This window comes from Anguilla rostrata, chromosome 11 (genome assembly GCF_018555375.3).
Source record: "Anguilla rostrata isolate EN2019 chromosome 11, ASM1855537v3, whole genome shotgun sequence".
NCBI classification, from domain to species: Eukaryota; Metazoa; Chordata; class Actinopteri; order Anguilliformes; family Anguillidae; genus Anguilla; species Anguilla rostrata.
The window spans coordinates 27,266,904-27,292,136 of NC_057943.1; the positions used below are offsets into that span (position 1 = coordinate 27,266,904).

The following is a 25,233-nucleotide window of genomic DNA, read 5'->3' on the forward strand; positions in this document are numbered from 1 at the left end:
GCATCATTGGTACCATATTCATAATTCCCAGTGTTTGAGGTGTGCTGTTCTGTTGCCTCGAAACCTTTCTCTCTAAATCTCTTTCTTGGCGAAGCATGTTAAACGAAGCGTATCTTCTATCTCACCGCGGCGTCGCAGTTTTAATAGTTTATAGAGGAACATACCGTTTGTCGCGGCCATTTGAAATTATGCACGGTGTAACGCACTGGTTTATAGAGGAACATACCATTTGTCGCTGCTGTTTTAAACGACACACCATCCAAACGCATCGGTGTTTACCAAAAATATCAGGGCGAGTATTTCGTGAGTAAACATCAATCATAACCGCGGACAGCTCCCCCACGCTGAGATGCTGGAAGGGAATCCGTGCGCCCCGTTCAGCAGAAGCAGGCACTCTGAGCGAGCGCACGTGCGAAGTGAACGTGCTGGAGCGCTGCAGGCGTGCCGGGGGCCCATCCGGTGGTGGCAAAGCCCGTTTGACAGCTCATGGTTGTCCACTGCAACTCGCCAAAAAATAAGCCAAAATTTTTTGCTAAATAAGGCAAAAGGATCGCCAATGAGGTGTGACAGTTTGACGCATTTCAGGATTTGTCAGTAGGGTAAGAAAATTTCACTTGTCAAGTTAAAACAAGCAGGTATTTTCTACTTGACAGAATGACATTAGAGACCAACACTTGTTAAGACAGACTTTTTTTGCAGTATCGCTCCTAAGCCATGCAAAGTTTGACACATAAGCATGTCTGTAAACACTGACGCAGGCCACCCAATAAACCATTAAGCACTTTAACTCCTGGTGGAGGGGTGAGGGAGTTCTATGACTCTTAACAGCTGTTGGCTTTATTGGGTTTCCAAATGATTTCGCCAACGCTCCTCCCTTCGCCCCCCCAACCTCGCCTCTCCTGGGGGGTCATGCCAGAGGACGGGGCACGTGCCAGGTTTGGGGTTTCACCCGACAGCAGAGCCCGACTCAGCTGCTGAAACCGGACCCCCGATCCAAACCCTTCCCCCCACCTGCCCACTACACACCCCCAAATCACCACCTCCTCAAACATCTATCTTCCTACCACACAGCCCCAATCCAGTACCCCCCCCCCTCACCCATCCCACAGAGCAGGCTGAGCCCCACAGCACACGCTGGGCCCCACAGAGCAGGCTGAGCCCCACAGCACACGCTGGGCCCCATAGCACAGGCTGGGCCCCATAGAGCAGGCTGAGCCCCACAGCACACGATGGGCCCCATAGCACAGGCTGGGCCCCACAGCGCAGGCTGAGCCCCACAGCACAGGCTGGGCCCCACAGCACAGGCTGGGCCCCACAGTGCAGGGCGAGCCCCACAGCACAGGCTGGGCCCCACAGTGCAGGGCGAGCCCCACAGCGCAGGTCGAGCCTCACAGCGCAGGTCGAGTCCCATAGTGCAGGCTTGGCCACACATATTTTCTACTTGAGATAACAATATTAGAGACCAACACTTGTTAAGGTAGACTCTTTTTGTTCTGGAATCCTGTTCATGTGATTAGCATAATGAAACAGCCAAGTACAGAACAAGTATAGATGAGAAAAAAATGACTGAATGCCAAAATGTTCGTGGAAACGTTCTTACATACAGTTTACGATCAAATGTGATCGTACGCATATTTTGTGAATGAGGCCCATTGATTATTTAAAAGAAAGGTGAAAGTCCACACAGTGCATCGGGGTTTCTGCTGTCAAACCTCCTCTTTCTCGTGTCTGCCTTTGGTATACTGTTGTGATGATGCAAGCCTGGGTCTGGCCTGATTTAACCTGTGGACATGCTGCTCCGCACATGTCTGGCACTCAAACTCAGCTTGTTTCCTTCCTGGAAGTACCAGTACAACTCAACAAGGAAAGTTTTGCACCGAGTCCTGTGTTTTTATTTCCTCCAGTGTGGGAAAAATCTGGCAGCGTAAAGCCCGAAAAGTTTTCTGTTTCCCAGAAGTGCGTTTTGCGGCAAGCTGCGGATTATGAAGTAAAGCGTCCCTTCATTGCAGGGGATCAAACGCTGTTCTCGCCCAGACGGGCTGCTGAAGGGAGCTGCACGCGTAAACACACTTCAAGGTTGTTTAGATGGAGGGTTTTTCACATTTTATGCAAGTTTCTGACTCTTCAAATCCAGTAACATCCATGAGGGTGGTGGGGGGGTGGGGTTTAGGTGCATGTGACAGTACTGCATCAGCAGCTGTTCGTCAAGGATGAAGGGCCTTTCTGAAAGCACATCGAAAGCATGTTAGCTTGCATCTGGGGTGGGGGGGGGGATTTCTCATTTAACAACCAGTTAAACTTCCATCTCCGCTTAATTGCTGTCTGGGTCTTGTTCTGTTACTGCGCACCGCAGCAAGGCCTTGTTTGGAGAAGGATCTGTGGCTCTGTGGTTCAAGCGAAGTGGCGGGTCCCATTCCCGGAAGGCTGTTAGTTCAGTACCAGGAGATTCCGCTGCCCCCGTGCCGGGCACTCCTCATTAAGTACCCTGCCCGGCACTGCGCTTGGAGGGTGAACCTACAGATCGAATTACCTCATAAAGAAATCGAGATAAGGTTTGATCCCCACCCCCCCCAAATTGGATACAGCTGATCTCCCTGCACAACACACAGCAAAGGGTCATGCGCTCTGTCGGTGAGTGGCTAGGCTCCCATGTTTTGAATTATACAGTGGTTTAAAAGTGGTTGGTTCATTTAAGCCCAAAACCGAGGTCTCTCCGCAGGACTGAGGAGAGTGGTGGAGTGGGAGTAGGGTGGGGGTGGGGGTGGGGGGGTGTGAGGAGGCGGAGGGACTCTGCCTTTGGGGGTTCAAGTGACCTTGTTGTTCTGCAGAGGGTGACATCACAGCCAGTTCTCCACTGCATTAGCCAACGTAATTGCCGCAGCACAAGCAAGCTGCCTCCCTCCCTCTAAGCCTCTCTCTCTCTTTCCCCCTCTCTCTCTTTCTGTTACTCTCCCCCCTCTCTCTCCTTCTCCATCCCTCTCTTTCAGTAAAGCTCCCTATTTCCCTTTCTCTATATCATCATTTTTGTTGTCTCATTTTCCCATTTCTTCCTCTTTTCGTACTGTCAGTCACTCGTTCCTCCTTCCTCTTGTTCTCTCCCCTCTCATCCTTCTCTCCCTCTATCCTCTATCTACTTCCCGATCCCTGTCTATCACTGGGATGCTGCAGCTGTTCTTTTCTCTGACCAGTTCTCTCTGGATTCAGTTTTTTTCCCCTGGGGGTGGGGGTGGGAAAGGGGCAGGCTCTTTCCCTCTCTCTCTGTATGCACCCTTCTCTTTCTTCTCTTCCCATCCTCCTTCCCCCCTTCACCTCACCTCTTGCTCTTCTCGCTCTCTCTCAGTCTCCCCACCCACTAATCCCTCACTCAGTACCATGAAGTTTCTGCGGGAGTATAATCCTGTTTGAGATTCCCACTTTTTCCGAGAAAAATCCGGAGCCGTTTCTTTCCGCCGCTTGGCACTCACACCACCCGCATCCGTCTTTTCTCTACCTCTCTTTTCACTGCTCTCTCCATTTCTTTTAAAAATTTCTCGTCCCCAGTTCATTCTTTTTCTCCCAACTTGGGATGCCTGATTGTATCACCGAGCTGGTCTCATCTCATGATCCGGGAGAGCAGCAGACGGAAATATTGCAGGCTGTCAGCCAAAAAACCAGTCATTGGTTCTTTATATTATTATTATTATTAGTAGTATTAGTTTACATGTAATTTTGGTGGGGCTGTATATGTCCAATTAACACCCTAATTTGGAAAGTCCAATTGTCAGCAACCGCAGTCGCATTCATGCGCAAATCCCACTGTCGATTTGACTACAGCTAAGCTTGCATAGAGTGGGGTCGGAGGAAGACCATTCATATGCAGCTTTTTAGCATGCAGTCCATGGGGGCCCGTTTGACCAGTGGGGCTTCCTAGAGAATAATGAAACACGGACCACGAACCGACTGAACCCTCTCGTACCCTGGGCAAATGCACGTCGCCCTGTGGAGGTGCAGGACACAGTTGGCACAGGTGCAGTCTGGATTCAATCCGAGACTATGGAGCTCCTCCATGCACAGCAGCGTGGAGCCTTCACCAAATGATCCACCAAGCAGCTGATCTGTTCTTTTACTTCATGGTCCGCCAACGATGCACCCGTCGTTCAGAGGAATTTGCTCCATGTCCAGGTAGTGCAGGCAGAGGCTGGAACTTAGGCTGTCTGAACCGCTCCCAACCTGGGCAGCCCACCCACTGCGCCGACCTGCCAGGCCGTGGTCAGTGCTGACAATGTCAGTGTAACACACCATGCTGGTGGAGCCCATGACCCACAGTGTATTCGCGAGGCACCCCGGGCCTCTTTTACATTATTACAGTTCATCCCTCTCTCTTTGCTCCTCCCTCCATCCCCCTTTCCTCCGACTAATTCCCAAAGTCCCACCCCTCCTTCGTCTACCCTTTCCCGCTAAATCCTTGCCATGAGCCCACTGCTATCTCTGATTTCCACAGAGGTTGTGCTCAAGGTTAAGAAGCCTCCCCGGTTTGAACCAGCGGCGGACAGACCCCTCCGTCCGCCTCGTCCTCTGTCCCCCATCCAGCCTTTTAAGCTACGCCCCTGCTGTCTTTCCTTAATCTGCAGGCTTTAGAACCGCGACCTCTTCAGGCCTCGAGACGGGTACGATTACCCCGAAGGGAGGCTATACGCGCCTCTGTCACTCATCGCCAATTACAGCCATCCCAGGGCCCCCTTACCCCCCCCCCCCCCGTCTAGCTTAAAAGCTGTCCCACGTCCTGCCAAGCTGAGCGTCCGTGTGCCAGCACCTCACCCGCCACCCCCTCCACACCGGTGCCAGCGTGGTTCGATGGCACTCGAATTCTTCCTTTATTGCGTCTGCCTGGCCAACGGCCCATCCACCCGCTCGCAGCAGCTGTTAGCCAACCCCCCCAAAGCACCAGCACACCCCCCCCCCCACCACCACACCACACACCAGACTAATTTAAAAGGAGGAGCGAGAGATGATAATCCAGTCACTTAATTGCGGTCGTTGTCCTAATCCAATAATAACACAATAAGGAGCGGTCCGGCGGACTGGCTCGTCTGTGTGGCGAGGCGAGGGTCTGATTAAAGCGGCGGCACAATACCAGTGTCAACACCCCCCCCCCCCCCCCGTGCCCCCATCACGCCCCCTATGCCCCTCAGACCCTTTGAATACAAACTCACAGCGCTCTCGTCCAAAGAGCTGTTTCCCCCCCCCACAGAATCTCAGCTATGAGCCCTGGGTGCAGGAGGACACTGCCTGAGGGAAAATGAACATTCAGACATGAATATTTGCTGAGGAGAACAAACCGTTCAGCTCATCTCAGCTTGTCTCCGTTTCTGTTGAGCAGAGAGTGTTCAGAACGGTGTCGAGCCTAATCTCACGCAGCCCAAGGGCCTCTGCTTCTTGGCAAGCTGTTCTACACTTTAGCAACTTTCTGTCTGGAAAAGAACATCATTTTAAAATTACGTACAAAATTTTCAGAATTTGACCAAAATTATTTAGATAAATTTCTCATCGTGGCATTAAGTGCGTGGTTACGTGGTTACGGTCAGCGCCGCGGCGACGAGCCGTAATGACGGTAATTTCAGCACGCAGCTCGGGGAGCGGCTGTCGCCGGTGTAAACCGATCCTCCTGCCCGTCTGCCGCAAGTGAACCGTCGGCGAGCCAGGTGCATTATTCATGGGACCAAACCGACCGCGCCGGGCGTCACCGCTACGGCCAGCTAACCGCCGCCGATACCGCAGACAGCTGCCGTTTCAGCGCACCGGGGTTCTTCAATGGTGCTGAGGAAATGGAAAAATGTATAAAAAATTAAATAAAAACAAGAAATAATAACACTGAAAACTGTTACAATCCTAATTAACATAAATGAAGATCAAAAATCTAAATCAACACAAATAAGTAATACGAAAAGCAAACACAAAATAGTAAGTACGGAATAGTCTATGTGTACACATATGGACTTATAATTTAATATTTTTTGTTTGTCTATGTGTACACATAATGCTAGGTAGCTATATGCTCTAGAGTAGTTTGTAACTATAACGCATTTCATGGATGCACAGTGTTTACAGTGCACTGTATAAATGATTGACTGCTTGTTTGTCCTGGATGATGCTCTCTGGGGTCTCTCTCTCAAAGCGGCAGCTGTAAGGTAACCCCTGTATTTCTGTCACATCTCCTACCCATCTACCCAATCCCCCAACCACCCCCCCCCCCCCCGACACTTCGCAGATAGTAAATTTACAATGAGAGGCTTGAGATATAGGGGTCCCCAGGGGCGAAGGCTTAAGCACTGGGGACATCAGCAGATGCAGTGTCATTCCACTGGCCCCGGCTCAACTGGCCCGGTGTGTCTTTCAGCCCCTGTTAATAATGCAGAGGCCGGCTGTGTCGGGAGGGAGGAACGAGACAGGGTGCTTCCCTGCTGTTCCCAGATCAGTGGCTGGGCAACCTCAGCCAGGAGGACAGCGGAAAAAGAGTAGCTTCCGCGCTGATCTCAGATCAGTGGCGGGGGCTCTTGTTCCACTGCCCTGTTGTCATGGTGGCAGTGAGGTCATAATGGAGGGTAAAACTGAAGGTGGTCTGTTTTCTCAGCAGTCTTGGTCTCACATTTTTTGTCGCAGTCAGACTATCTGCAGCAGATATCTGGTTCCAGTAACACTCCCTTATTTGGACAGCTTGACTTTGCTCTGGTGTATATGTGTCTCTGTGTGTATGTGTGCGTGCGTCTGTGTGTGTGTGTGTGTGTGTGTGCGTCAACGCGCCAGACAGCAGGTGTAGTATTTCGGCGCCCCGTGCGTCACGGCGTCTGCGGTAGCCCGTGTGTGTTTTCCACGAATCGAACGCGCCCGTCTTCCCCGCGCCGAGCGTGACCCCGCGAGGCTGAAGGTCACGCCCTCCCTCTCTCTCCGGCAGAGCCAGGCCGAGGCGCACTACAAGGGAAACAGACACGCCAGGCGGGTCAAGGGCATCGAGACCTCCAAGAGCCGCCCGCAGGACGGCGACAAGGCCCCGCCCGTCCCCACCGCCTCGCCCTCCCCGCCCAGACCCCCCTCATCTGCCCCAGAGGCTGAGCCTGGGAAGCCAGGTGAGTCTCCCACCACCCAACACCCCCCTCTCCTGCATCTACACCCCACCTACACTCCACATAAACAGAGGGTATGAAAGCTGGACAGGTAGTCAGCTGTTGTAAGGAGCTAAAGACTATAAATGGCCTTTCTCAGTGGTGATGGTGCATTTCTGCTTTACTCAGAATAAGACTGATGTTCTCCACTACTGCTGGTCACTCTGATCAACTACAGTGGATCTCTGGATATTAGCCTGTACAGATATTTGTCAGGCATACAATATCACACATTTTTCAGTCTATAGACTTCAAAGGTCCTACCCGGTCTCAAAGATGTGTCATTCAAGAATGTTCTGGTAGTTCTGGGGTCTTAGGGTAACTCCTGAAGCTTGAGTACTTGGTGGGAGTGCCTACTGGTGGCTCAGAACTCAGAGAGGGGCCCAGATCTTGTCGGTTCAACTCCTCTTGCCGGACGTGCAAGAGCTTTTCCAGAATGTTCCACCACGTCTGGGGTGACCTGAAACACACCATAAAACCTGAATCCTGGAGAGCGGGGCTGGAGCAGGTGATGTGGTGGTGGCAGTTGTATTTTGGCATCATTGTCAGAAACACACAGCAGCGACTCGGATACTCCTGTGACCGGAATAGGCGAACAAACACACAGCTGCGTGATAACAGAGCCTTGTCAGATCGGATGAAAAGGCCTGGAACATTCTGAAGTTCACTGTGTCTGCCGTCTCGCTATGGGTGGCCAGATCAGGGGCCAGGGCTCTGGTCAACAAACCCCCCACCGAGAGCTTATCCAGAGGCCAGGGCTTGTATTGTTTTACATTTTATCTGTTTATATAGCCCAGTATATTTAGTGAAGAGGTTCAGAGTGCATACTGTACCTCTCTCAAAGGTACAATAGCAAAGCCTTCTGCCAGGGAATTTCCACAGTGCTGCCACGGTCATCTACAGCACAGAAGCACACATTTATTGGTCCTTTTTATGTTTTTTGGGAGGAGGTCTTAAATGCTTGTGAAGTGTGATTGGTGACTACTACGAGGTCCCTGCCTTGTCTTAGATGATCGTTATTCAGTATTAACCTGACATAGTCATGGATGCGAGCAGCGGTGCATTTCGGGGTATAAAAGAGGTGTGGCTGGTTGAAGTTTTATGCTCGCCCAGTGGTCACGGTTACAGAGCCCTCAGAGGGAGGGGCTTTGTCAGAGATGGTGAAAACCATCAGTTTCAACATAATAAAATATGGTTATTGAGATTAAGACTCATGTCCCCTACTGAGGACAAAAATGAATTGCCGGGACTGAAGAAGTTTTATTGGAACATAATCAAGCTTTCATCCTTTTTTGAGTGCTCATAAAGACCTCATAAGATCAGCAGAAAATGGGTACTCAGTCGTGATCTCTGACAAGTTGCCTGTTAAAGGAAGATTCTGACAGAAATCATTAAAATATACTGCTCTCTCTCTCTCAATATAATTGTACTAAGTGAAAGATAGAGAGATGGAGGGAGAGAGCACATAAGAAGAGAACAGAGACCAACGCATTCAAAGTTCCGAAAAATATAATAGAAGTTCAAAGAAAAATAACGAATAAAGAACACAGGGCAGATATCTAAGGCAATATTTACCCTTCATTTATGCATCAAAAAGAACAGCAATAAAAGTCCATCATTCCCCAGAAAACTCCCTCTGCCAGCTGGTCCTGAGACTGATAGCCCCAACACACAGACATCAGACAGCCTCAGAAAATCACAGAAGATCTGAAGGCAACGCAAGCTTTTCCTGCGACACCCAAACAAACACACAAAGGGAAACAGCAGGCCATCCGACTCTGGGAAAAAAGGATAAAACATGGCAGACCGATGTAATGAACAGTTCTAAACATGGGAAAACATCGCCAAGAAAGTGAGCACAGCTTCGCTGTGGAGACCAGCAGACCTGCCAGGTTGAGAGACTGAATGAGGTGAAAACCCCAGAGAGACAAAGAGACAGAGAGACAGGGCAAAAGAGACAGAGAGAGAGAGGCTGCTATTGTTTTTGAGAGGAATTTGTGGCTTTTGGCATAGCAGTATATTGCCACTTACCAAAGCCTGAGAGACAGCAAGTGATGATTCAGAGGCAAAATGAAGACTTAATTTTATTTTTGTAACTTTTCCAGGCTATATTCAGGGTCTCTTTGTTGACTGTCTCTTGTTGTTTTGTTATTGCAGGAAATGCGTTGCTTGTAAAGCCAACTGAAATTAAGTGAATGTAGAATCACAAGCAAGGGTGAGGCAGAAGGAGATGGACAGACAGAGAGTGAGTTTGTTTAGTGTGTGTCCTTTTATTGATTTTGCGGTTTTCATTATTTATGTTTGGCAACACTATACCCTGTACTTGTTGCGAGGAGAGCTCATTTGAATTTGAATTCTGATTTGAGACAGACTCCAGCATGTTCGAGTTGAACAGCATCTTAAAGTAGAAACAGAGCCTTCCACATAGTGCTTTGAGCTTTGCACCGACCCATCCTTAGAGAGAGATGGAGGGAGATTGACTTTGATTACTTTTGATGTTGTCTGTATTGTCACGGTAAAAAAAATCAATACAGATCAAGATGATAAGAATGTTTTTATATTCCAGCTCCATGTGGACAATTTTGTTAAAGAACATAAACTCTATCACCACTCCAGCTGAAACCAATCTTTTCATGGGGAGAGGGCAAATGGGAAGTGAAACCAGGGCGTATTCGTATTGAAACAGCACAGCCGGTCTTAATTGAATCAGAAATAATCCAAATTTGGGCTAGGCATTTGGAGGTGTGGGGGAAGGGGGTGTCTCAACACAGTACTAGAAACGAGAACAGGTTCCTGGGTCAATATCCATAAGTTACAGAGAGTTAAGGGTTAAGGCTTCCATGAGGTGGAAAAAGAGGGTCTCTGGATTCAATCAACACCTGACAAGCCACGTGAAGTCATCTTGAGGGAAAGTGCTCTTCAGAAAGAGCACAGAAGTATCAGATTAATCTGCCATGGTGTAACTGTAGATAAGAATGTTTTTTCCCTCTTAAGACAGGCTGCTTTAGTTTTGACAAAATCCAGGAGTCACTTTGTTGTAACACAGCAAGTCTGGTTGGGTTTGGGGTGTTTTTTTTTTCTTTTGGAGTAGTACTTCCCCTTCAGATGGCTTGGTGTTTCTGACTGAATCCTGATTTATGTGATGAAGAGACATGCCAGCATAGGTCACTAACTGTGGGATCATTACTTTACATGGACAAATCAAGAGAGGTTAGTTGGGAATTTAGCGAGGAACCCTATTCTTTCCAATAAGCCCAACTAGATCTTTAATGACTGCAGTTTTAGTGTTACTGAGTCAGGACCATGGTTTAATGCTTCTTCAGAAAGACCCCTCTCCTACCCACATCACAGTGTCCCCCTGGCTGCATTAGGACATGGGTTTTCTTCTTGAGAGAAGACCGCCTCCTACTGGCCCACCAACATCACTTCTAGTGCCTTCGAAGTCTCCCATCCACGTGCTAATCAGCGTTAATCAAGCCCAGCCCTGATTGGTTTAGTTACCAGGCTGAAGAAGGCCACAGGGTGCTATTGTAGCCAGTCAGTACCGGGACGTCTCGCTCACATGTGCAGTGACCTTCTTCGTCTGTAGCTCCGCCCCAACCCCCAGGGCCCCTCTTCGCCAACAGGGGAGTCTGAAGAAATTCCGAAGGGGAGAGCCAAATTTGCCGGCCGCTGTTGATCTAAATCTGAAACCAGATACTTGAAAAAGAATGCTTTTTCCTGTCCAAAAGCTTCTCTCGTGACCCTGCCCTACCCGCCCCCATCACCCTCCCCGACTCCCCTCTCTCCCTCGGTATATCTCGGTTGGTTGTTTGTGAGCTGGAACAGGCCTTTATTTTTACGATGTCATTCTGTAGCTCCAATTCCAAAACAGGCTCGCCGCGGATATGACTGGGTTGGAACAGCTGTGGTTCCATCTGGCGGGAAGGGGTTCGTCTTGGGGGGGTTCTGAGTCTGGGTCTGTGCAGGAGGGTGGGTCACTTGCTTAGCCCCCGACGAGCTCCTGCGCTGCGGTCCAGGGGCCTGCGTCGCAGCGGAAAGAGGGCCGAGCATTTCCCACGATTCTCTACATGAGGCGGCAGAGCGCTCTCCCGCTCTCTGTTTGTTTTCCGGCTCCCATCGTGTTTGTTTAAAGATGCCGAGGCCTTCTGCTCCCCGAGTTTGTCGGGGATTGCGCTCTGAAGAATCGGAGAGACACCACGCGGGGACAGCCCCGAGGGGCTGTCAGCTTCCTCAGAAACAAAACAAGACATCTGTCTCCTTTCCGGAACAATCACAGCAGCTCTCTTCCAGAACATACACAGTGTGTCCCCTCCACAACCTCCACTGAGTAGTTTTCTGAGGTAATGTGCGGTAGTTAGTAATATGCGAACATTAACTAACTACGTGAGTTAACAGCTACCTCTGTGTTAATGAATTTGTGAGTTGAACAGGAATGGTGAATAAGCAGAGTATTCAATTATAGTAGTTTATTTGCTTTGCAGACTTTAAAATCTAAATTGAAATTTGTCTTTAATACATTCCGTCAGCTGTAGCAATGGGAGTGTCCTGTTTAACGGCACACACAGCATGTCATTTGGGATTCAAAAACAGAACCGGGATTCTGGGTTTGGTTCGACACACTGCATACTATTTCAGCCTGCTTTTCACTAACCCCTTTATAACGAGGCCTCATGAACCCCCAAATGAGGGTTATTCCTGGAGGGGAGGGGCTGAAGTGTTTTGACGGGGGCAGTTGACGGGAAGGGGTGGACTTGCGGTGTGGCTGGTTGCCTTTGTGGACCGAGGCCCCTCACTGGCTGCGGGTCTGGCAGGGTGTGCCGGGCGATTCGGGGGTGAGGCTGAGGGCAGCGGGGCCCTAACCCTAACCCCGCCTCGGCCCTCTCTCTCCCTGTAATGAAGCGTCCCGCACAAACCACACGCAGACATCTGCAGAAATGCTCATGGGTATGTCACTCTCACTATCTCTTTCGCTCTCTATCTTTCTTTGTTTCTCTCTGTCTCTCTTTCTCACACACGTGCACACACAGCACATACTGCATCCAGTGCTTTTCTTTTATTTTCACAATGGTTAGTATTATATTGTTTTTTAACAAAATGTGGGTGGTCCTGTTGTGCTTGAGCCAGATAATACTGGAATGCATATAGGTTGACCACACCCTCCGCTTGAGAACCTTTTTTGACAGTTTCTTCTGCACATATTTGGAACCGCCGTTTTTGCCTTTGAGCACGGTGCGGCTGTCGGCTTCATAGAGAGCACCGCGGGCGGCGGCGCGGCGCTCTAGAACCTGTGGCTGCAGGGCTCGGCCTGCACATGGCGAGCGCTGCTAGCCGTTCGGCTGCTGCTTCCTAACAGAACGCACGGAGGGAATTCACATTCGCTTCATGCACAGCTCAGCCCTGACACCAGCAAGGCTGCGATCCAATAAGCTTTCAAAATCACCCACTCTCTCAGAGCTGGGGGACGGGAGCCAGCCGGCCTCACCGGAGATTGCTATTAGCCGGGACGGGTTGCTGAGAGCCCTGCTGAAAGCTGATTGGCTGGCGCGTGCTGGCACAGTGACCCGCCAGGGTGGAGTGGCCGTGATGTCAAGCCTGAAGTAAACTTGCGTTGCGTCACTCCGCGCGTTGGACTGGCTCAAAATACCCACGACGGAGAGATTAAAGTCATCTGTTTTCCTGAGTGCTTACTCGCTCCAAATGATCCGCATTCAGACCTAATCAGACCCATCCCGGCTTCTCAGACAGTATGAAAAGAAAAAAACACTTCTGCTCCCTCTGTCCCCATGGGCGGGGTGACTTTGCAACAGCATACTGCACTTTTGGCCCTCCGGGTTTGGACGTGTCCGTTTGCTGGACGAAAGCCTGCAGTTGCCAGCTTTGTCCGCCATCCGCCATTCGCGATTCGGCGGTCCGGGACAGACGACGCCCTTCCTCTCCATTATTAATCAGCTGCTCCTCGGGGCCAGAGCTCGGAGGAGTAGCGTTTCGCCGCTCGTTAATCATTAACGATGTGCCGGGCCCAGCGGAGGGGCAGCAGGCACCGGATGTCGTCAGCGTTGATGGGGTCGCCCCGATACCCCCAGCGTCACCCCTACACCCCTGATACCATCCCGGTGTACGCTCAGTCTGGTCACCCTGAAGGCTACAGTCCCAGTGCTCCGGGTGTAGCACACTTATGATTTTGCCTCTGTGCTGTCTTTCATTAGCGTCACATCGAATGAGCCAGCTTTCAAGCGTTCAGTGACAGCCTGCCCTGCGCCGTGCATTTTCTCATTTCCCGTCCGTATCTGTTCCATATCAGCCTCGAGAGTCACGCTACAGCCTCAGGGGTCAAATGGACGTTTATAGCATTTGCATTAAACTGCCATTTTACTTCGTAGCGGCTTTCAGTTCGTCTGCATTTTTCCTCCGTGTGGCGGTGCTCCTGTCTGGCATCTGGCTTTTATTCAGCTTCAGAAAGGAAAGACGGGAGCCCGCACTCTTAATGAATGAGATATAAATTATAAATGTCTTTTTTTTTATTCAGCTTTAGTCAGGGCTGTTCTGGGGTCCTGCATTGTAAGTGGCTCCGGATAACGGTGTATGGATGTGGTGTAATGATATGTTCTGAGTGGTGCAGTGCTACCATTAACTCCAAACCACCGGGGGGCGCTGCAGCGAGAAACACACATCAAAGAAAATGAATTTGTTCCAATCATACCTGATTTGGTCCTTGATTTGGCTGCTTGCTTGTTGGCTGGAAGTTTAGTGGGTTGATTAGTTTTGTCTGGTTGATTCGTTGATTCAGTTGCTACTTTTTGGATGGCCAACTGAGTCTCCTTATTGCTTTATTTGGCAGTTGCCCATATCCTTTAACACATACAGTCACCTGAAAAATTCAGCAGAGACAGAGTCCACTTAACAATGTTTAAAGCGAACAGCGTAATATACCACACACCAACTTTTCATATGTTGGATCAGACACCTAGCTTTGGAAATAGCCACATTCCCCCGAGATGGTAAGATGAAAAGCTACAGCTACAGGTGGAAAGTTCTGCTTTACCATGGGGAACACAGGAAAGGACTGCTCGTTTAGCTCGTGTGACACACACGGATCGGATTGCGTGTCGTAACCTGGCTTGGGTTTCATGGGAATGACATGGCAGGCAATCCAATTTTAGAAACCGAATACATGCAGATGCACAGATAAAGTATGTGCATTGTGCGATGATGACTGACCTGGCTTTTTCAATGTTATAGTCCCTTGCATGTGATATTTTGCAGTCACTGTGCAGCTGTCTTGAATGTTCTCATGTTTATCTACCCTGTCCGGGCCTACCCCGCAAGGACATGACTTCGATCCCGGTGCCAGGGGCTCCGGAAAGTGGTCGCTCAGCGCTAAAAGAGCTGGATTGTGGACCCATGGCACCCTCCAATTTAGACACGGCTTCATTTGGAAAACTGTACTCAGATGCAACGAACAGCTGGACGGTCTCAGCTCCAATAAGGAAGGAATTTCTTTTGATATTAGATGCTCTTTGGGGGGGGGGGGGGTTCAGATATCCAGATGCAAAGCATGCAAAATGAAAAGCAACTCCACAGTTGCTCAGTGATTATTTGTTGACAGCATAATTACTATCGAGGCAGGGAGAGTGCAGTCATGCTTTTTGTTGTCTGCGGAGTGTCTTACTTGGTAATGTTTGTTTATTACCTACCCTACGCCCTGTACCATACAATTTACACACTGTGCTCCACACTCTGTGCTGGCACCCTACAAACTACATCCTGTACCAAAAATTCTATACTCACACCATACAAACTACACCCTGTATCCCTCACTAGATACTCACGCCCTGCAAACTACATGCTACAAACTCCCTCTGCACCCAACGTTCACGTACTATACCAACACCTTTTAACAATATCGTACAAACTACACCCTGTACCCCACACTCTATACTTACGCAATATATCTTACACCCTGCAATGTTCAGACACAAAAACAAACCTTCCTCTGTTTTGCTGCTTCACCCCCATTTCTGCCCTGCCCCTTCTGTTGTCACCCGTCGAAGCTTAACACACACCACATGGCCAGCGTTGGATTGACGTGTGTACAGGAGACAGTGGGGGCAGAGGCCTTGGTCCCGTGACAGGCCATGATGGAGTGGGGGTGTCTGGTAAATGCACAGGGGAGTCAGAGGTCTGACCACCCCCCTCCCCAAATCTCAGCCTCAAAGCCCCCCCCCCCACAGTCATCTGTACAGCGCCCCACTCATAATGATAAGTAATGCGGGACCGCAAACAGGAAACAGGAGCATGACAACGTGAAAAACTGTTTCAGCTGCAGACACATTTTAAAAACCTGTTTACTATAAGTGATTGCAGGGTGGGGGCGGTTTTGCAATGGACCGCGGTGGTTTTCAGTCTCTTTCAACAGACGTTCCCTCTCGGCCCACCGTTCGTGGCGGGGCCGAGGAGAGAGGTGCCAAGCGGTAATTAAGGGGTGTCGGGCTGAGAGTCCTGTGGGCCCCCGTGCAGAGCGGGGGCCCCCAGGGACCCAACGTTCTGAGCTGGGGCCCGAGACCTGCCGCGAGCGGTGGGGAGCCTCCGTGGGCGGCTGTCATCGCTGGGGACCATCTGCAAATGCGCTCGAAAAGCAGGGAAGTCTCATTCGCTGATCGGGCTCCAGGCATGTGATTCCCCCCTCCACCCAGAAAACAAAGACGAAGAGCTGCCCACATGACTCTATAAACGAGAACAGCGAACGTAATCCTAAAAAGGAAATTGAACAGTTAAAGTCAATATTTATGTTCTTCCCAGAAATACTCCCCTATATCCCTTTAATACCTTCAATCCGGCCGGGATATATTCCTGACCCCAGCACCCCCCACCCCCCCAGCCGTCAGATCCCACAGACACTCAGGAAGCTGTGCTGGATGCACTGACAGTAACAGGCGGAGCCCTATAATACCCTCCCCACTCAAATTGGCGTGCCGCCTACACCCCCCCCCCCCACCCCACCCCCTAGTATTTCTCTGGTTTAAAGGTTCCAATTTTGAAAGCAACAACCTATTATCTGTCATCTTAGCTCTTAGAATCTGGTGACATCTCTCTCCCTCCTCTCTCTCTCTCTCTCTCTCCACCTCCCTCCTTCCCTTGGGATAAGAATAACCTCAGAAAGAAAAACAAAGGCAGATTCCCTGGTTGAGTGACAGGGGGTGGGGGCTGAGGTTTGAGTGGCACAGTAGGTGTGAGGGGAGGTTGGCTTCGGACGAGGGTAGGTGTCGTGTGAGAGGGCATGGGGCATATAGTGTGTGGTACAGGGTTTCAGGGTACTTAGTGCTGGATATAATAGGGTGTGCCTAGGGTGGGCATGGCTGTGGTATATATACTATGGAGGCACATGGTGTGGGTTAAGTATTGGGGGGTGGCATACAAGGTGTAGATTACTGGCTATAGGCTGCAGGTATAAAGCCTAAGTGTGCCTTATAGGGTAGGCTGCAGGACGTGGGTTTAAAGTGTTTTGTGAGGTACACGGTGTAGGGTATAGGGCGTTTGTCTTAGCTATGCGTTTGCTTGCCCTGTCCGAGGAGACACTATTTGGCCTGTTGGGGCTCCAGGCCCTAACCTAAAGCTCTGATTTTGCTTTCTGTTTATGACCCTTGGCCTTTGATCTTTGCGCATGTTGGAGTGCCATGGGAGAGACAAGCTGTGGTCTGGTATCTTCTTTCATTAATATTAATGAATGATTTTACTGCGCTTAGTTCTCATGTTTATTAATTGTTCCTTAAGCAGTTAAACCTCCAGCTTTAGATTAGTGGAATGCTTTTTGTCCATATGTTGTATTATTTAGTAAACCTTTTCTTAATTTTAATCAGACTGTGAGCTATACATATTCACTAAGTTTGATCCACTAGGTTGCTCTGCCTGTCAGTACATTAGGCAATTTAACTGATATTTGGTAATAACTAATATATCAAATCAAAAAACAATAAAGGACGATGTTAACTTTTAAAACTCCTAGATTCATAAATGATCATTTTTAACAAATTCTCTCCTACCCAAGAAGGTATTAGGAAGTGGCATATGGGCTGTGGGTATGGAGTGTAAAATTTGGAGTTCAACCAGTATTCGTAAGATTCGTATTTTTTACAAACAAATTTGATTTCAGATGTTACAGCAGGAAGTAATTGTTTGGATGCAGGATGTGGATTGCATTTTTAGGGTGTCAGTTGCAAGACATGGCTTTCGTGTGCGTGCATGGGGTACAGAGTGAAGGCCAGAGGGTGAGAGCGTAGAGCGTGGGGTATACAGCGTAATTCTATGGTGCATGTTGCAGGCTGCGGGAGTGGGTGGATGACTTTTGTTCTCCACTCTCAGAGACTCCCCAACACGCAGAAACCACATGAGACACAGAGCCAGGGCGCCAAGCCGCCGAACCCGCCCGGTGGGACGGCTCCGCCCCCTCTTTTTAATCGCCTTCCCTTCTGAAATTTAAAAAGGGCACGTTGTAATTTGGGGGTGCGCGGCGCGAAAGACCGCAGCCTCGTCAAAGCCGACTGAAGCCGCTACCCCCGGGAGAGGCGGGCCCGTCTCCACAGTCTGGAACTCAGAGACGGCGGGCGGGGCGTCGGGCGTGTCCTCCAGCTGCGGTGAGGAGGAGCAGGTGGGGACGCGACCCTCCCTCAGGCTGAGACGCTGGAGATGTAAACTCCTCCCTGTCGTAAAATCCATCAGCAATGAAAAACGGGGATTTCAGAAGCGTCGGAGAAGCTTTATGAAATGTATGCAAAACAAAAAAACGGCAGTCTTCCAAAACTCAGCTTTTTGACTGTTTCTTTTTTCTTTTTTCAATTACAGATGAAACGTCACAACCCCTCCCACAACTGAATGGCCCCCAGTTGGCCCCTGGCTCCCTCCCTCTGGCGACCCCTCCCATTCCAGACTCCACCCTCCTTCCTGTTTGTCAAGCCCTAGCCCCACCCACTGCCCCCATCCTGCCTTCCTCTTCCTCCTCCCCCGGCTGCGTTACCCCACGCCCTGATCAGGGAGGCCCCACCCCTGGGCCCGCTGGAGGCCCCGCCTCCAGCCCCGCCCCCAGTCCCCCGGAGTCTGAGGAGGACAAAGCCAAGAAGCTGCTGTACTGTTCACTGTGCAAAGTGGCCGTCAACTCTCTGTCACAGCTGGAGGCTCACAACAAAGGTAATCTACCGAGCGCGCATACACACATACATTCACACACACTCACACGCGCACACACACTACACTCACACATCGTCACATTCACTCACATACACTCACACGCATACATAACCTCACATACTCACATTCACTCACACACACACACACACAGTCACATTTGTGCACATACACTCACATAGACCCATTCAAACTCACTGAGCCTCCCTCTTCTGCATGACTGCTGTAACCAGCCCACAGGCTCCTCTGCGCAGTGGACCAGGGGCAAGGAGAATTTAAAGAAACCCGCCCCTCAAAGATTTATGACCCTGGGCTGCGCACCTCCCAGTGCAATATGGGTAAATCTACCACAGAGCTCTGTGCTAAATCAGCCAAAGCAGAGTGGCTTATTTCATAGTGAGGGTAAGGGGTCTCTCTCTCTCTTTCCTGCCACATGACTTTGTGTTACAGTGACACGGGCACCAAATTTCATCCTACACAGCTGTACAGAGGAATGAATTTACCGTTCCACCGACCTGTGAATGCTACTATAAACCTGCGAACATTGTTTTTCATACTTTCCATTTTTAAAAAGCGCAAAAACTCAACAATTTTTGTTTGGTTCCCCTGATTCTGAAAGCCAAGCTGTGGTTTTGGGCCCCGTCTGATCGCTGTAACGTCCTGTGTCAGTTTGGGAGAGCGCAGCCCAGCGTGCGCAGCCCCTCTGAAACGGGCGCGGCCAGCCGCTGCTTCGCCTCCCTCTGGAATGCACCTGGGCAGCTGGAGCATGCGGACCCCGATCGACCCCCGACCGCTCCCACAACCCCCCCACCCCCTGCAGGGTCCTCTCAAGCCGCAGCGCTAACGCGCTAAAAAACAATCCAGGACGTTGGCCCTGGCCACTCCCACGTGAAGTGATGTCATCAGGACCACCGAATTGTTTTTAACGTTTCCACAGTTCTGGGGAGGCTCCCTTAATCTTGAGGGCATGAATCCGTCACAGGAACAGAATGGAAAGGCTCATTTATTCTTTCAAAAAGTGTTGCTCGACATAAGGCCGCACAACGTTTGCCATTCACACGTCAGCAAAGGCCTGCAGATTGTTCTGTTGTCTCTACGGTAACGAGGTGCCAAACTCCTGATCATTTGTTTACATTTGTAAAGTATGATGGCGTTTGGGACATAACACAATTATGACACTTTCAGTTCAAAATACATAATTTTTGTCAAGCAACACTTCAAAAGTCGTGTCGTGCAAAGAAGTATAAATTAGGCTTAACGGTGACTGGGTTTCCTGCGATGGTGTACTTAGTGCAAATGCTTCTTTAATGGCATTCCACGTGTTCCAAAAATCAGCTCCTGCAGATCTAGCCTGAACATGTATTTAGGGAGCTATAATAGTCACAGATTACTGAGAAATAACCATGATTACCCAGTGATCTGGGTCCAATCACAACAATGACGGCCTGACACATTTACACGTGTGCACGCACATTTACAAACACGCACATTACGTACAAATGCCCCAAAGCACCATATACACAGAGCTCACGTGTGTGCTACACACATACACGTACACACACTCCATGTGCATATACTCTGTGTGCGTGCCTTACACACACATACACATACATAGACACTCACATCACGTACACATACATATGCTCACACACATACCACGTAAACGTAGACACACCCCGTGTGTTTGCTCCACACACATATACAAATGCTGCACACGCAGACATATATGCAGTCAGCGAGATCTGTCTCGCTTTTGATTGACACCATCAGTTCTGAAACCTTTGCCATGTGGATGCCTTATCAGACTGCCAGCCAGGGGAAACTCTGGATGTATGGAACAAGTTAATACCCCCCCTACATACACCCCACCCCTCCTGGAAAAACAGGGGGGAAAAGAATTAAAAATATGAATTAACTAAGATCCAAAAATCAAAAGCATGTGTACAGTTAAACCAGACGCGAGGGAGAGACAGCGCATGCTTATTAATGACTGTTTGGGCTTTGGCAACGTGTACTAGTTACACATCTTGCCAGTAAAACATCTTGGAACGAACAGAATTAAATTAAAACAAATTAAAAGTGACTGGGAGAGACAGAGGAAGAGACAGACAGAGTGAGAGAGAATGAAAGAGAGAAACAACAAAAATGGAAAGAAAAGGGGAGATTAGGAATAGGGAAGGATAGACAGAAAGACAACCAGAAATGAGGGAGAGAGAGAGAAAACAAAGAGAAGTGAAAGCATTATCCGCTGAGGTAATGGGGTGGTCTCACTCTCCTGTGCCCAGTGTCTGTGCTTTTAAACTTTTTTTAAACTTTTCTTTTGTCTGAGTTTAGAACATGCAGGCTTGAAAGGCGAAACCCCGAACCAGATGGAAAGCCCAAGGTCACGCTTCATTTCTTTCAAAACAGGACAAAAATAACAGCAAAATAACCACCCGAAAAACATTTGGATTGTGTGCATGTTTTTTTAAATCACTTCCACACGATGCGGCGGGACGCCAGGCGCTCGCCGCCCCCGCTGGGAGCCCGAGCCCGGCTCGTCGCCACGGGCTTGCCAAAACAAAACAGCCGGCGCGCTGGGGAGCGCGAGCCCTGCTTTCTGCCCTTTCCTTTTCTTCTCTTCTCTTTTTTTCCCGAAAAAAAATGCTGGAATTTTTCAGCCGAGAGCATAACATGTAATCGCTTGCAAAGGAAGAATTTGGCGCAGGTTTTTAATTACTGCAACGCAAACACCGGCATCGTGTTCGTCTGAGTCACGGCTCGTGGCTAACGAGGTATTTGCACCGCCATCAAAACACGGCGGTTAACAGTTCTGGAAGACATGAAGCGGGTCTTGTGTGGCTTTGTTAACAAAGCCGCGTCAGAGCGGGTCACGCGGGTCGCGGGTTTGAGTCTCAGCCCCAGGCTACGTCCAGCCAACTGACCGGGAGTCATATGATCGCGTTTTGCCCTTTCCCACCATGGGCACAGTGGGTGCAAGTCTGAGTTCCTCACGTTCCCGCTAGATTAGACCCTCCCAACGAGACACCAGGTGCCTGCAGGCTACCAGCTGGCTTCACCGAGAGATAGGTGTGTCCTCCAATCGGCTCACAGCTCTCTTCCTCGCGCCACGTGACCACAAAAAGTGCATTGGAGAATTACATGTACTTTAGGGGTTTAGGCCACGATATACTGTGAAGCATTTTGCCACAACAATTTTTTTGTAAAATTGGCTATAAAAATAAAATAAAATTGAGTGCTCTCAGTGTGCAGGTGTAAGGGGCTATTTGTTACTCAAAACAACTTTCCACATTGGGAGGAAAGAGAGGAGAAAAACAATAATGTGCGTTAATGTGCAACAGTCTGTTTTGGGCACCACACCGGTATTAGTCATTTAACCAGTCGTTTAAGCCGTTGGCATTTGCTCTGCTTTGTTTCAGGATTTGGCCGTAGGGGCTCAGAATTAAGTCCCCGCTTGTCGGCTCCAGTAAGCAGCAGACATTGAAACCGACATCAATGAATTATCTCCAATCTGAATATTATGAACAGGGTATTTATAGACAGAAGGCAGCAGGTGTGGACCAACTGCAGCTAATTATCGGATACTTAAATTCACCACACGACCAAGGAGCATTTGGCTTTATTACGCACACTTTCATTAACAGAGCATTCCAACTGACTCTATAAAATGAATAAATGAATTTATTAAGAGCCCTGCAAAACGTTAATGTAATATACTGCTGGAAGAGAAAAAGAGGATGAGAAGGAATTGTATTTTTTTCAGTTTTATCAAACCTCAAGGACAGTGAGTCATTGGTACTGTGTTACATCAGGCAGCTCAGAGGGCAAGCTGGATTGAAGACCGTGATTTAAGACATGTCACGGCATCCATCTAGTGGTCAACAGTCAGTACTGCGCCTGCTACACCGAGACGAAACCATCAGTCAACCTGCGAACCTCATTTTGAGCATGCAGCGCTTATTGTGTCTTTTGTTATTACTGTCCTTTGGTAAGCGGTTAATTACCAAAATGTACTGTCTGGAGTGCAAGCATTACCAAGTATGTTTATAGCTTGTACCATGTGACCATGTGATAGAAGCAGTGTAGCTTAAAATCAGTACTGAACTAGTTTTGCATCTGATTTGCTGTGACTGAAATCCAGCTACACAGCTACCAAAACTGCTGGGTGGCAGTCTAGTGTAATGGTTAGGCAGCTGGACTAATAATTCAAAATTTGTGGGCTCAGTTTACAGCTGGGGTGCTGTCATTGTGCCCTTGAGCAAAGTGCTTATCCTGAAATACATCAGTGAAAATGTGTAGCTGTATAAATGGATTGTATGTGGGAAAAAAATTACATCTGTGTAAATCACTCTGGATAATAGTATCTGCCAAATAATAGGCTATATCATACCTTCATGTCCTTTTTCTCTATCTAGTGGTAAGGCCAGAGTAGTTTCATGACTTTGTGATAAAGCTCCACTCAGTCACTTTGGTAAACATGTTCATGGGTGAATGAGTGAGTGAGTGAGTGAAGGACATTGGTGCTAGTTTCCTCTAATTACAGGCAATCTGCTTAACCCTAGAAAGACTAGCACAGAAGAATACCACAGTACAAGGGTATAAAATGGGGCTTATTTCAAGTTCAAGGCACACGTATATATAATTTTAATTCATATATGAAGAAATGAATAAAAATTATTCAACTTATTTAAAAAAAAACTTGATTGAACTAATTTTAATGTTGCAATCCCTCTCTCTCCCTCTCCCTCCTTCTCTCCCTCTCTACCCCTCTCCCTCTCTCATTCTCCCACCTTCTCTCCCTCTCTATCCCTCTTTACCCCTCTCTCTCCCTCCCTCTCCCTCCTTCGCTCCCTCTTTACCCCTCTCCACCCCTCTCTATCCCTCTTTACCCATCTCTACCCCTTTCTATCCCTCTTTACCCCTCTCTACCCCTCTCCAGGCACCAAACACAAGACAATTCTGGAGGCCCGCAGCGGGCTGGGCCCCATTAAGGCGTACCCCCGCCTGGGCCTCAGCCTGAGCGGGGAGCCGGGAGGGGGTGCGGGGGACCCCAACACTCAGGAACGCACCTTCCACTGTGAGATCTGCAACGTGAGGGTCAACTCTGAGCTGCAACTCAAACAGGTGAGGAAGGGCGGGGCCAAGCCCTGCCCATCACTGCTTAGCCTCGCCCAGAACCACCTGGCCCCTCCCAGCACTTTTATCTCTATGTAGTTTTCTCAGTACTAAATCCAAGTATATGACCTTCTGCATCTGGATTTGATTTGTAAAATTGCTTTTAGTTTCTCTGACTGTCTCTCTGTCTGTTTGTCTGCCTGCCTTTTGTCTGTCTGTCTGTCTGTCTGTAGCACATATCGAGTCGGAGGCACAGGGATGGGGTGGCCGGAAAGCCGAACCCTCTTCTTAGCCGGCACAAGAAGCACAGGACCCCGGACCTGACGGTACTGACTGATCATTGCAACTTAATGTTCCTGAACCAGGTGGAATCAAATAAAAAAAACTTCATTTTGTTCCTTTTCTCCCACCTTCCAAACATTGAAACCAGCCTAGAAAAATGTCTCAAAACTGATTACCTTTGTGACCCTGTTTCCAAAATTAATAATACACACGGATAAAGTGAAGAGTTGTTTTAGTTGTACGGCAGCCATTTTCTAGAATTTCGTTGTATGCTGTAGCATACAGATTTACTCACGCTGGAACTAAGGGGCCTAGCCCAAACCATGAAAAACAGCCCCAGACATAGGGGTGTCTAGACACCTTTAGTTATATAGTGTCTTAGGCTATGCAAAATACCACCACCACCATTATATAGATAAAATGTCTTACCCTTGAACGTCTTCTTCCTCGACTTCAAACTAGCAGAAGCCACGGGACTATAAGTAGGCTAAAGCACACTCAGGCGTTGCTGTCTCATTGTGGAGTGTAGGCCTAGTTGCCAAGCTACTAGCAGAAGTGGTGTTCCTGGTAGTAGCGTCAACAGGTAGTAGCAGCGACTTAAAAAATAAAAATAGAACAGCTGATGCAGGATTACCTTAGTGTTCAACAGAATTTCCGCCAAATGAAACCTCCCTATGTTTCTTCAATTTTCGCTTTGGATACTCGTTTAGATGATAGCGGTTCATTGTGTCCTGCAAGCCAGAAAGTTAATCTTGCCAAATCAAACTGTTACTGTTTTCCAATCTTGAAGTTCAACTTGGGAAATGAAATTACAATAGCCCTATTTTGTACAGAATGGTCTACCGCTCTATCAGCTATTGACGATGTTTATTTAACTCGACGTCAGAAATGTGAAAGGTACAGATTGATTGCGAAGGAAACCGTTTCATCATAACAAAGGACCCCGCTGGCAGGATTGTTTGTTGTAATCGGTAGTCACGTGACGGTCATTTGGTTCAAAAAATTAATTGTATGTATTCGGAAAGATTTGTGTCAAAATTTTAAAGCAAAGCATTTCTGATTGAGAGCAAATAAATAAATGTTGCACAAAAAAATATTGATTTCAACAGTAAAACTTAAGGCTTTTCAGTTGGAAAGAAAAAGGGAAAATATTGCAAGTAATTTTTTTGTTCCATTGGTTCTGACGAAGCGTTTTTTACTTGATCACAAGTTTTGGTGAAACTTTGAACATATTTCTGGTTTCTATGCAAAAAGACGGTATGCAACTTACATGTTATTCCATGGCAGCTATTTCTAGCATGTCATCTCTACAGAGCGACTAGAGCACTTTTTAATCAGCATTGCTTCATTAACCATTTGATAAGCTGGATATAAGAAGAAGCGGGTTAATATCTTACTCATAGTGTTCCCAAACTTAAGTGTCCTTCGCGATTGAACCATGACTTTGTTTACGCGCTTGTTTTACCCCTGCAAAATACGTCTAAACCCTGCTGTGTATCATGGCCTTAAGTTACCA

The 25,233-nt window shown here is 48.6% G+C and overlaps 1 protein-coding gene and 1 long non-coding RNA gene across 5 annotated transcripts in view; one reads left to right on the plus strand and one right to left on the minus strand.

The window, feature by feature from the left end:
- The window catches only part of znf385a (zinc finger protein 385A), an 89,420-nt gene that overhangs the window by 59,076 nt on the left and 5,111 nt on the right, over window positions 1-25,233 (plus strand). For all 4 annotated transcript variants that reach the window (XM_064299122.1, XM_064299119.1, XM_064299120.1 and 1 more), the window contains 4 exons: window positions 6,932-7,103; window positions 17,982-18,323; window positions 23,260-23,444; window positions 23,669-23,761. In XM_064299122.1, coding sequence (XP_064155192.1) covers window positions 6,932-7,103; window positions 17,982-18,323; window positions 23,260-23,444; window positions 23,669-23,761 — 792 coding nt within the window. The remainder of the gene's footprint in view (window positions 1-6,931; window positions 7,104-17,981; window positions 18,324-23,259; window positions 23,445-23,668; window positions 23,762-25,233) is intronic.
- LOC135234472 (uncharacterized) lies at window positions 140-24,879 on the minus strand. The gene is made up of 4 exons (XR_010324115.1): window positions 24,147-24,879; window positions 13,843-14,010; window positions 7,404-7,599; window positions 140-6,948 (listed from the first exon to the last, which is right to left on the minus strand). It is a non-coding gene; the product is annotated as an uncharacterized LOC135234472 (long non-coding RNA).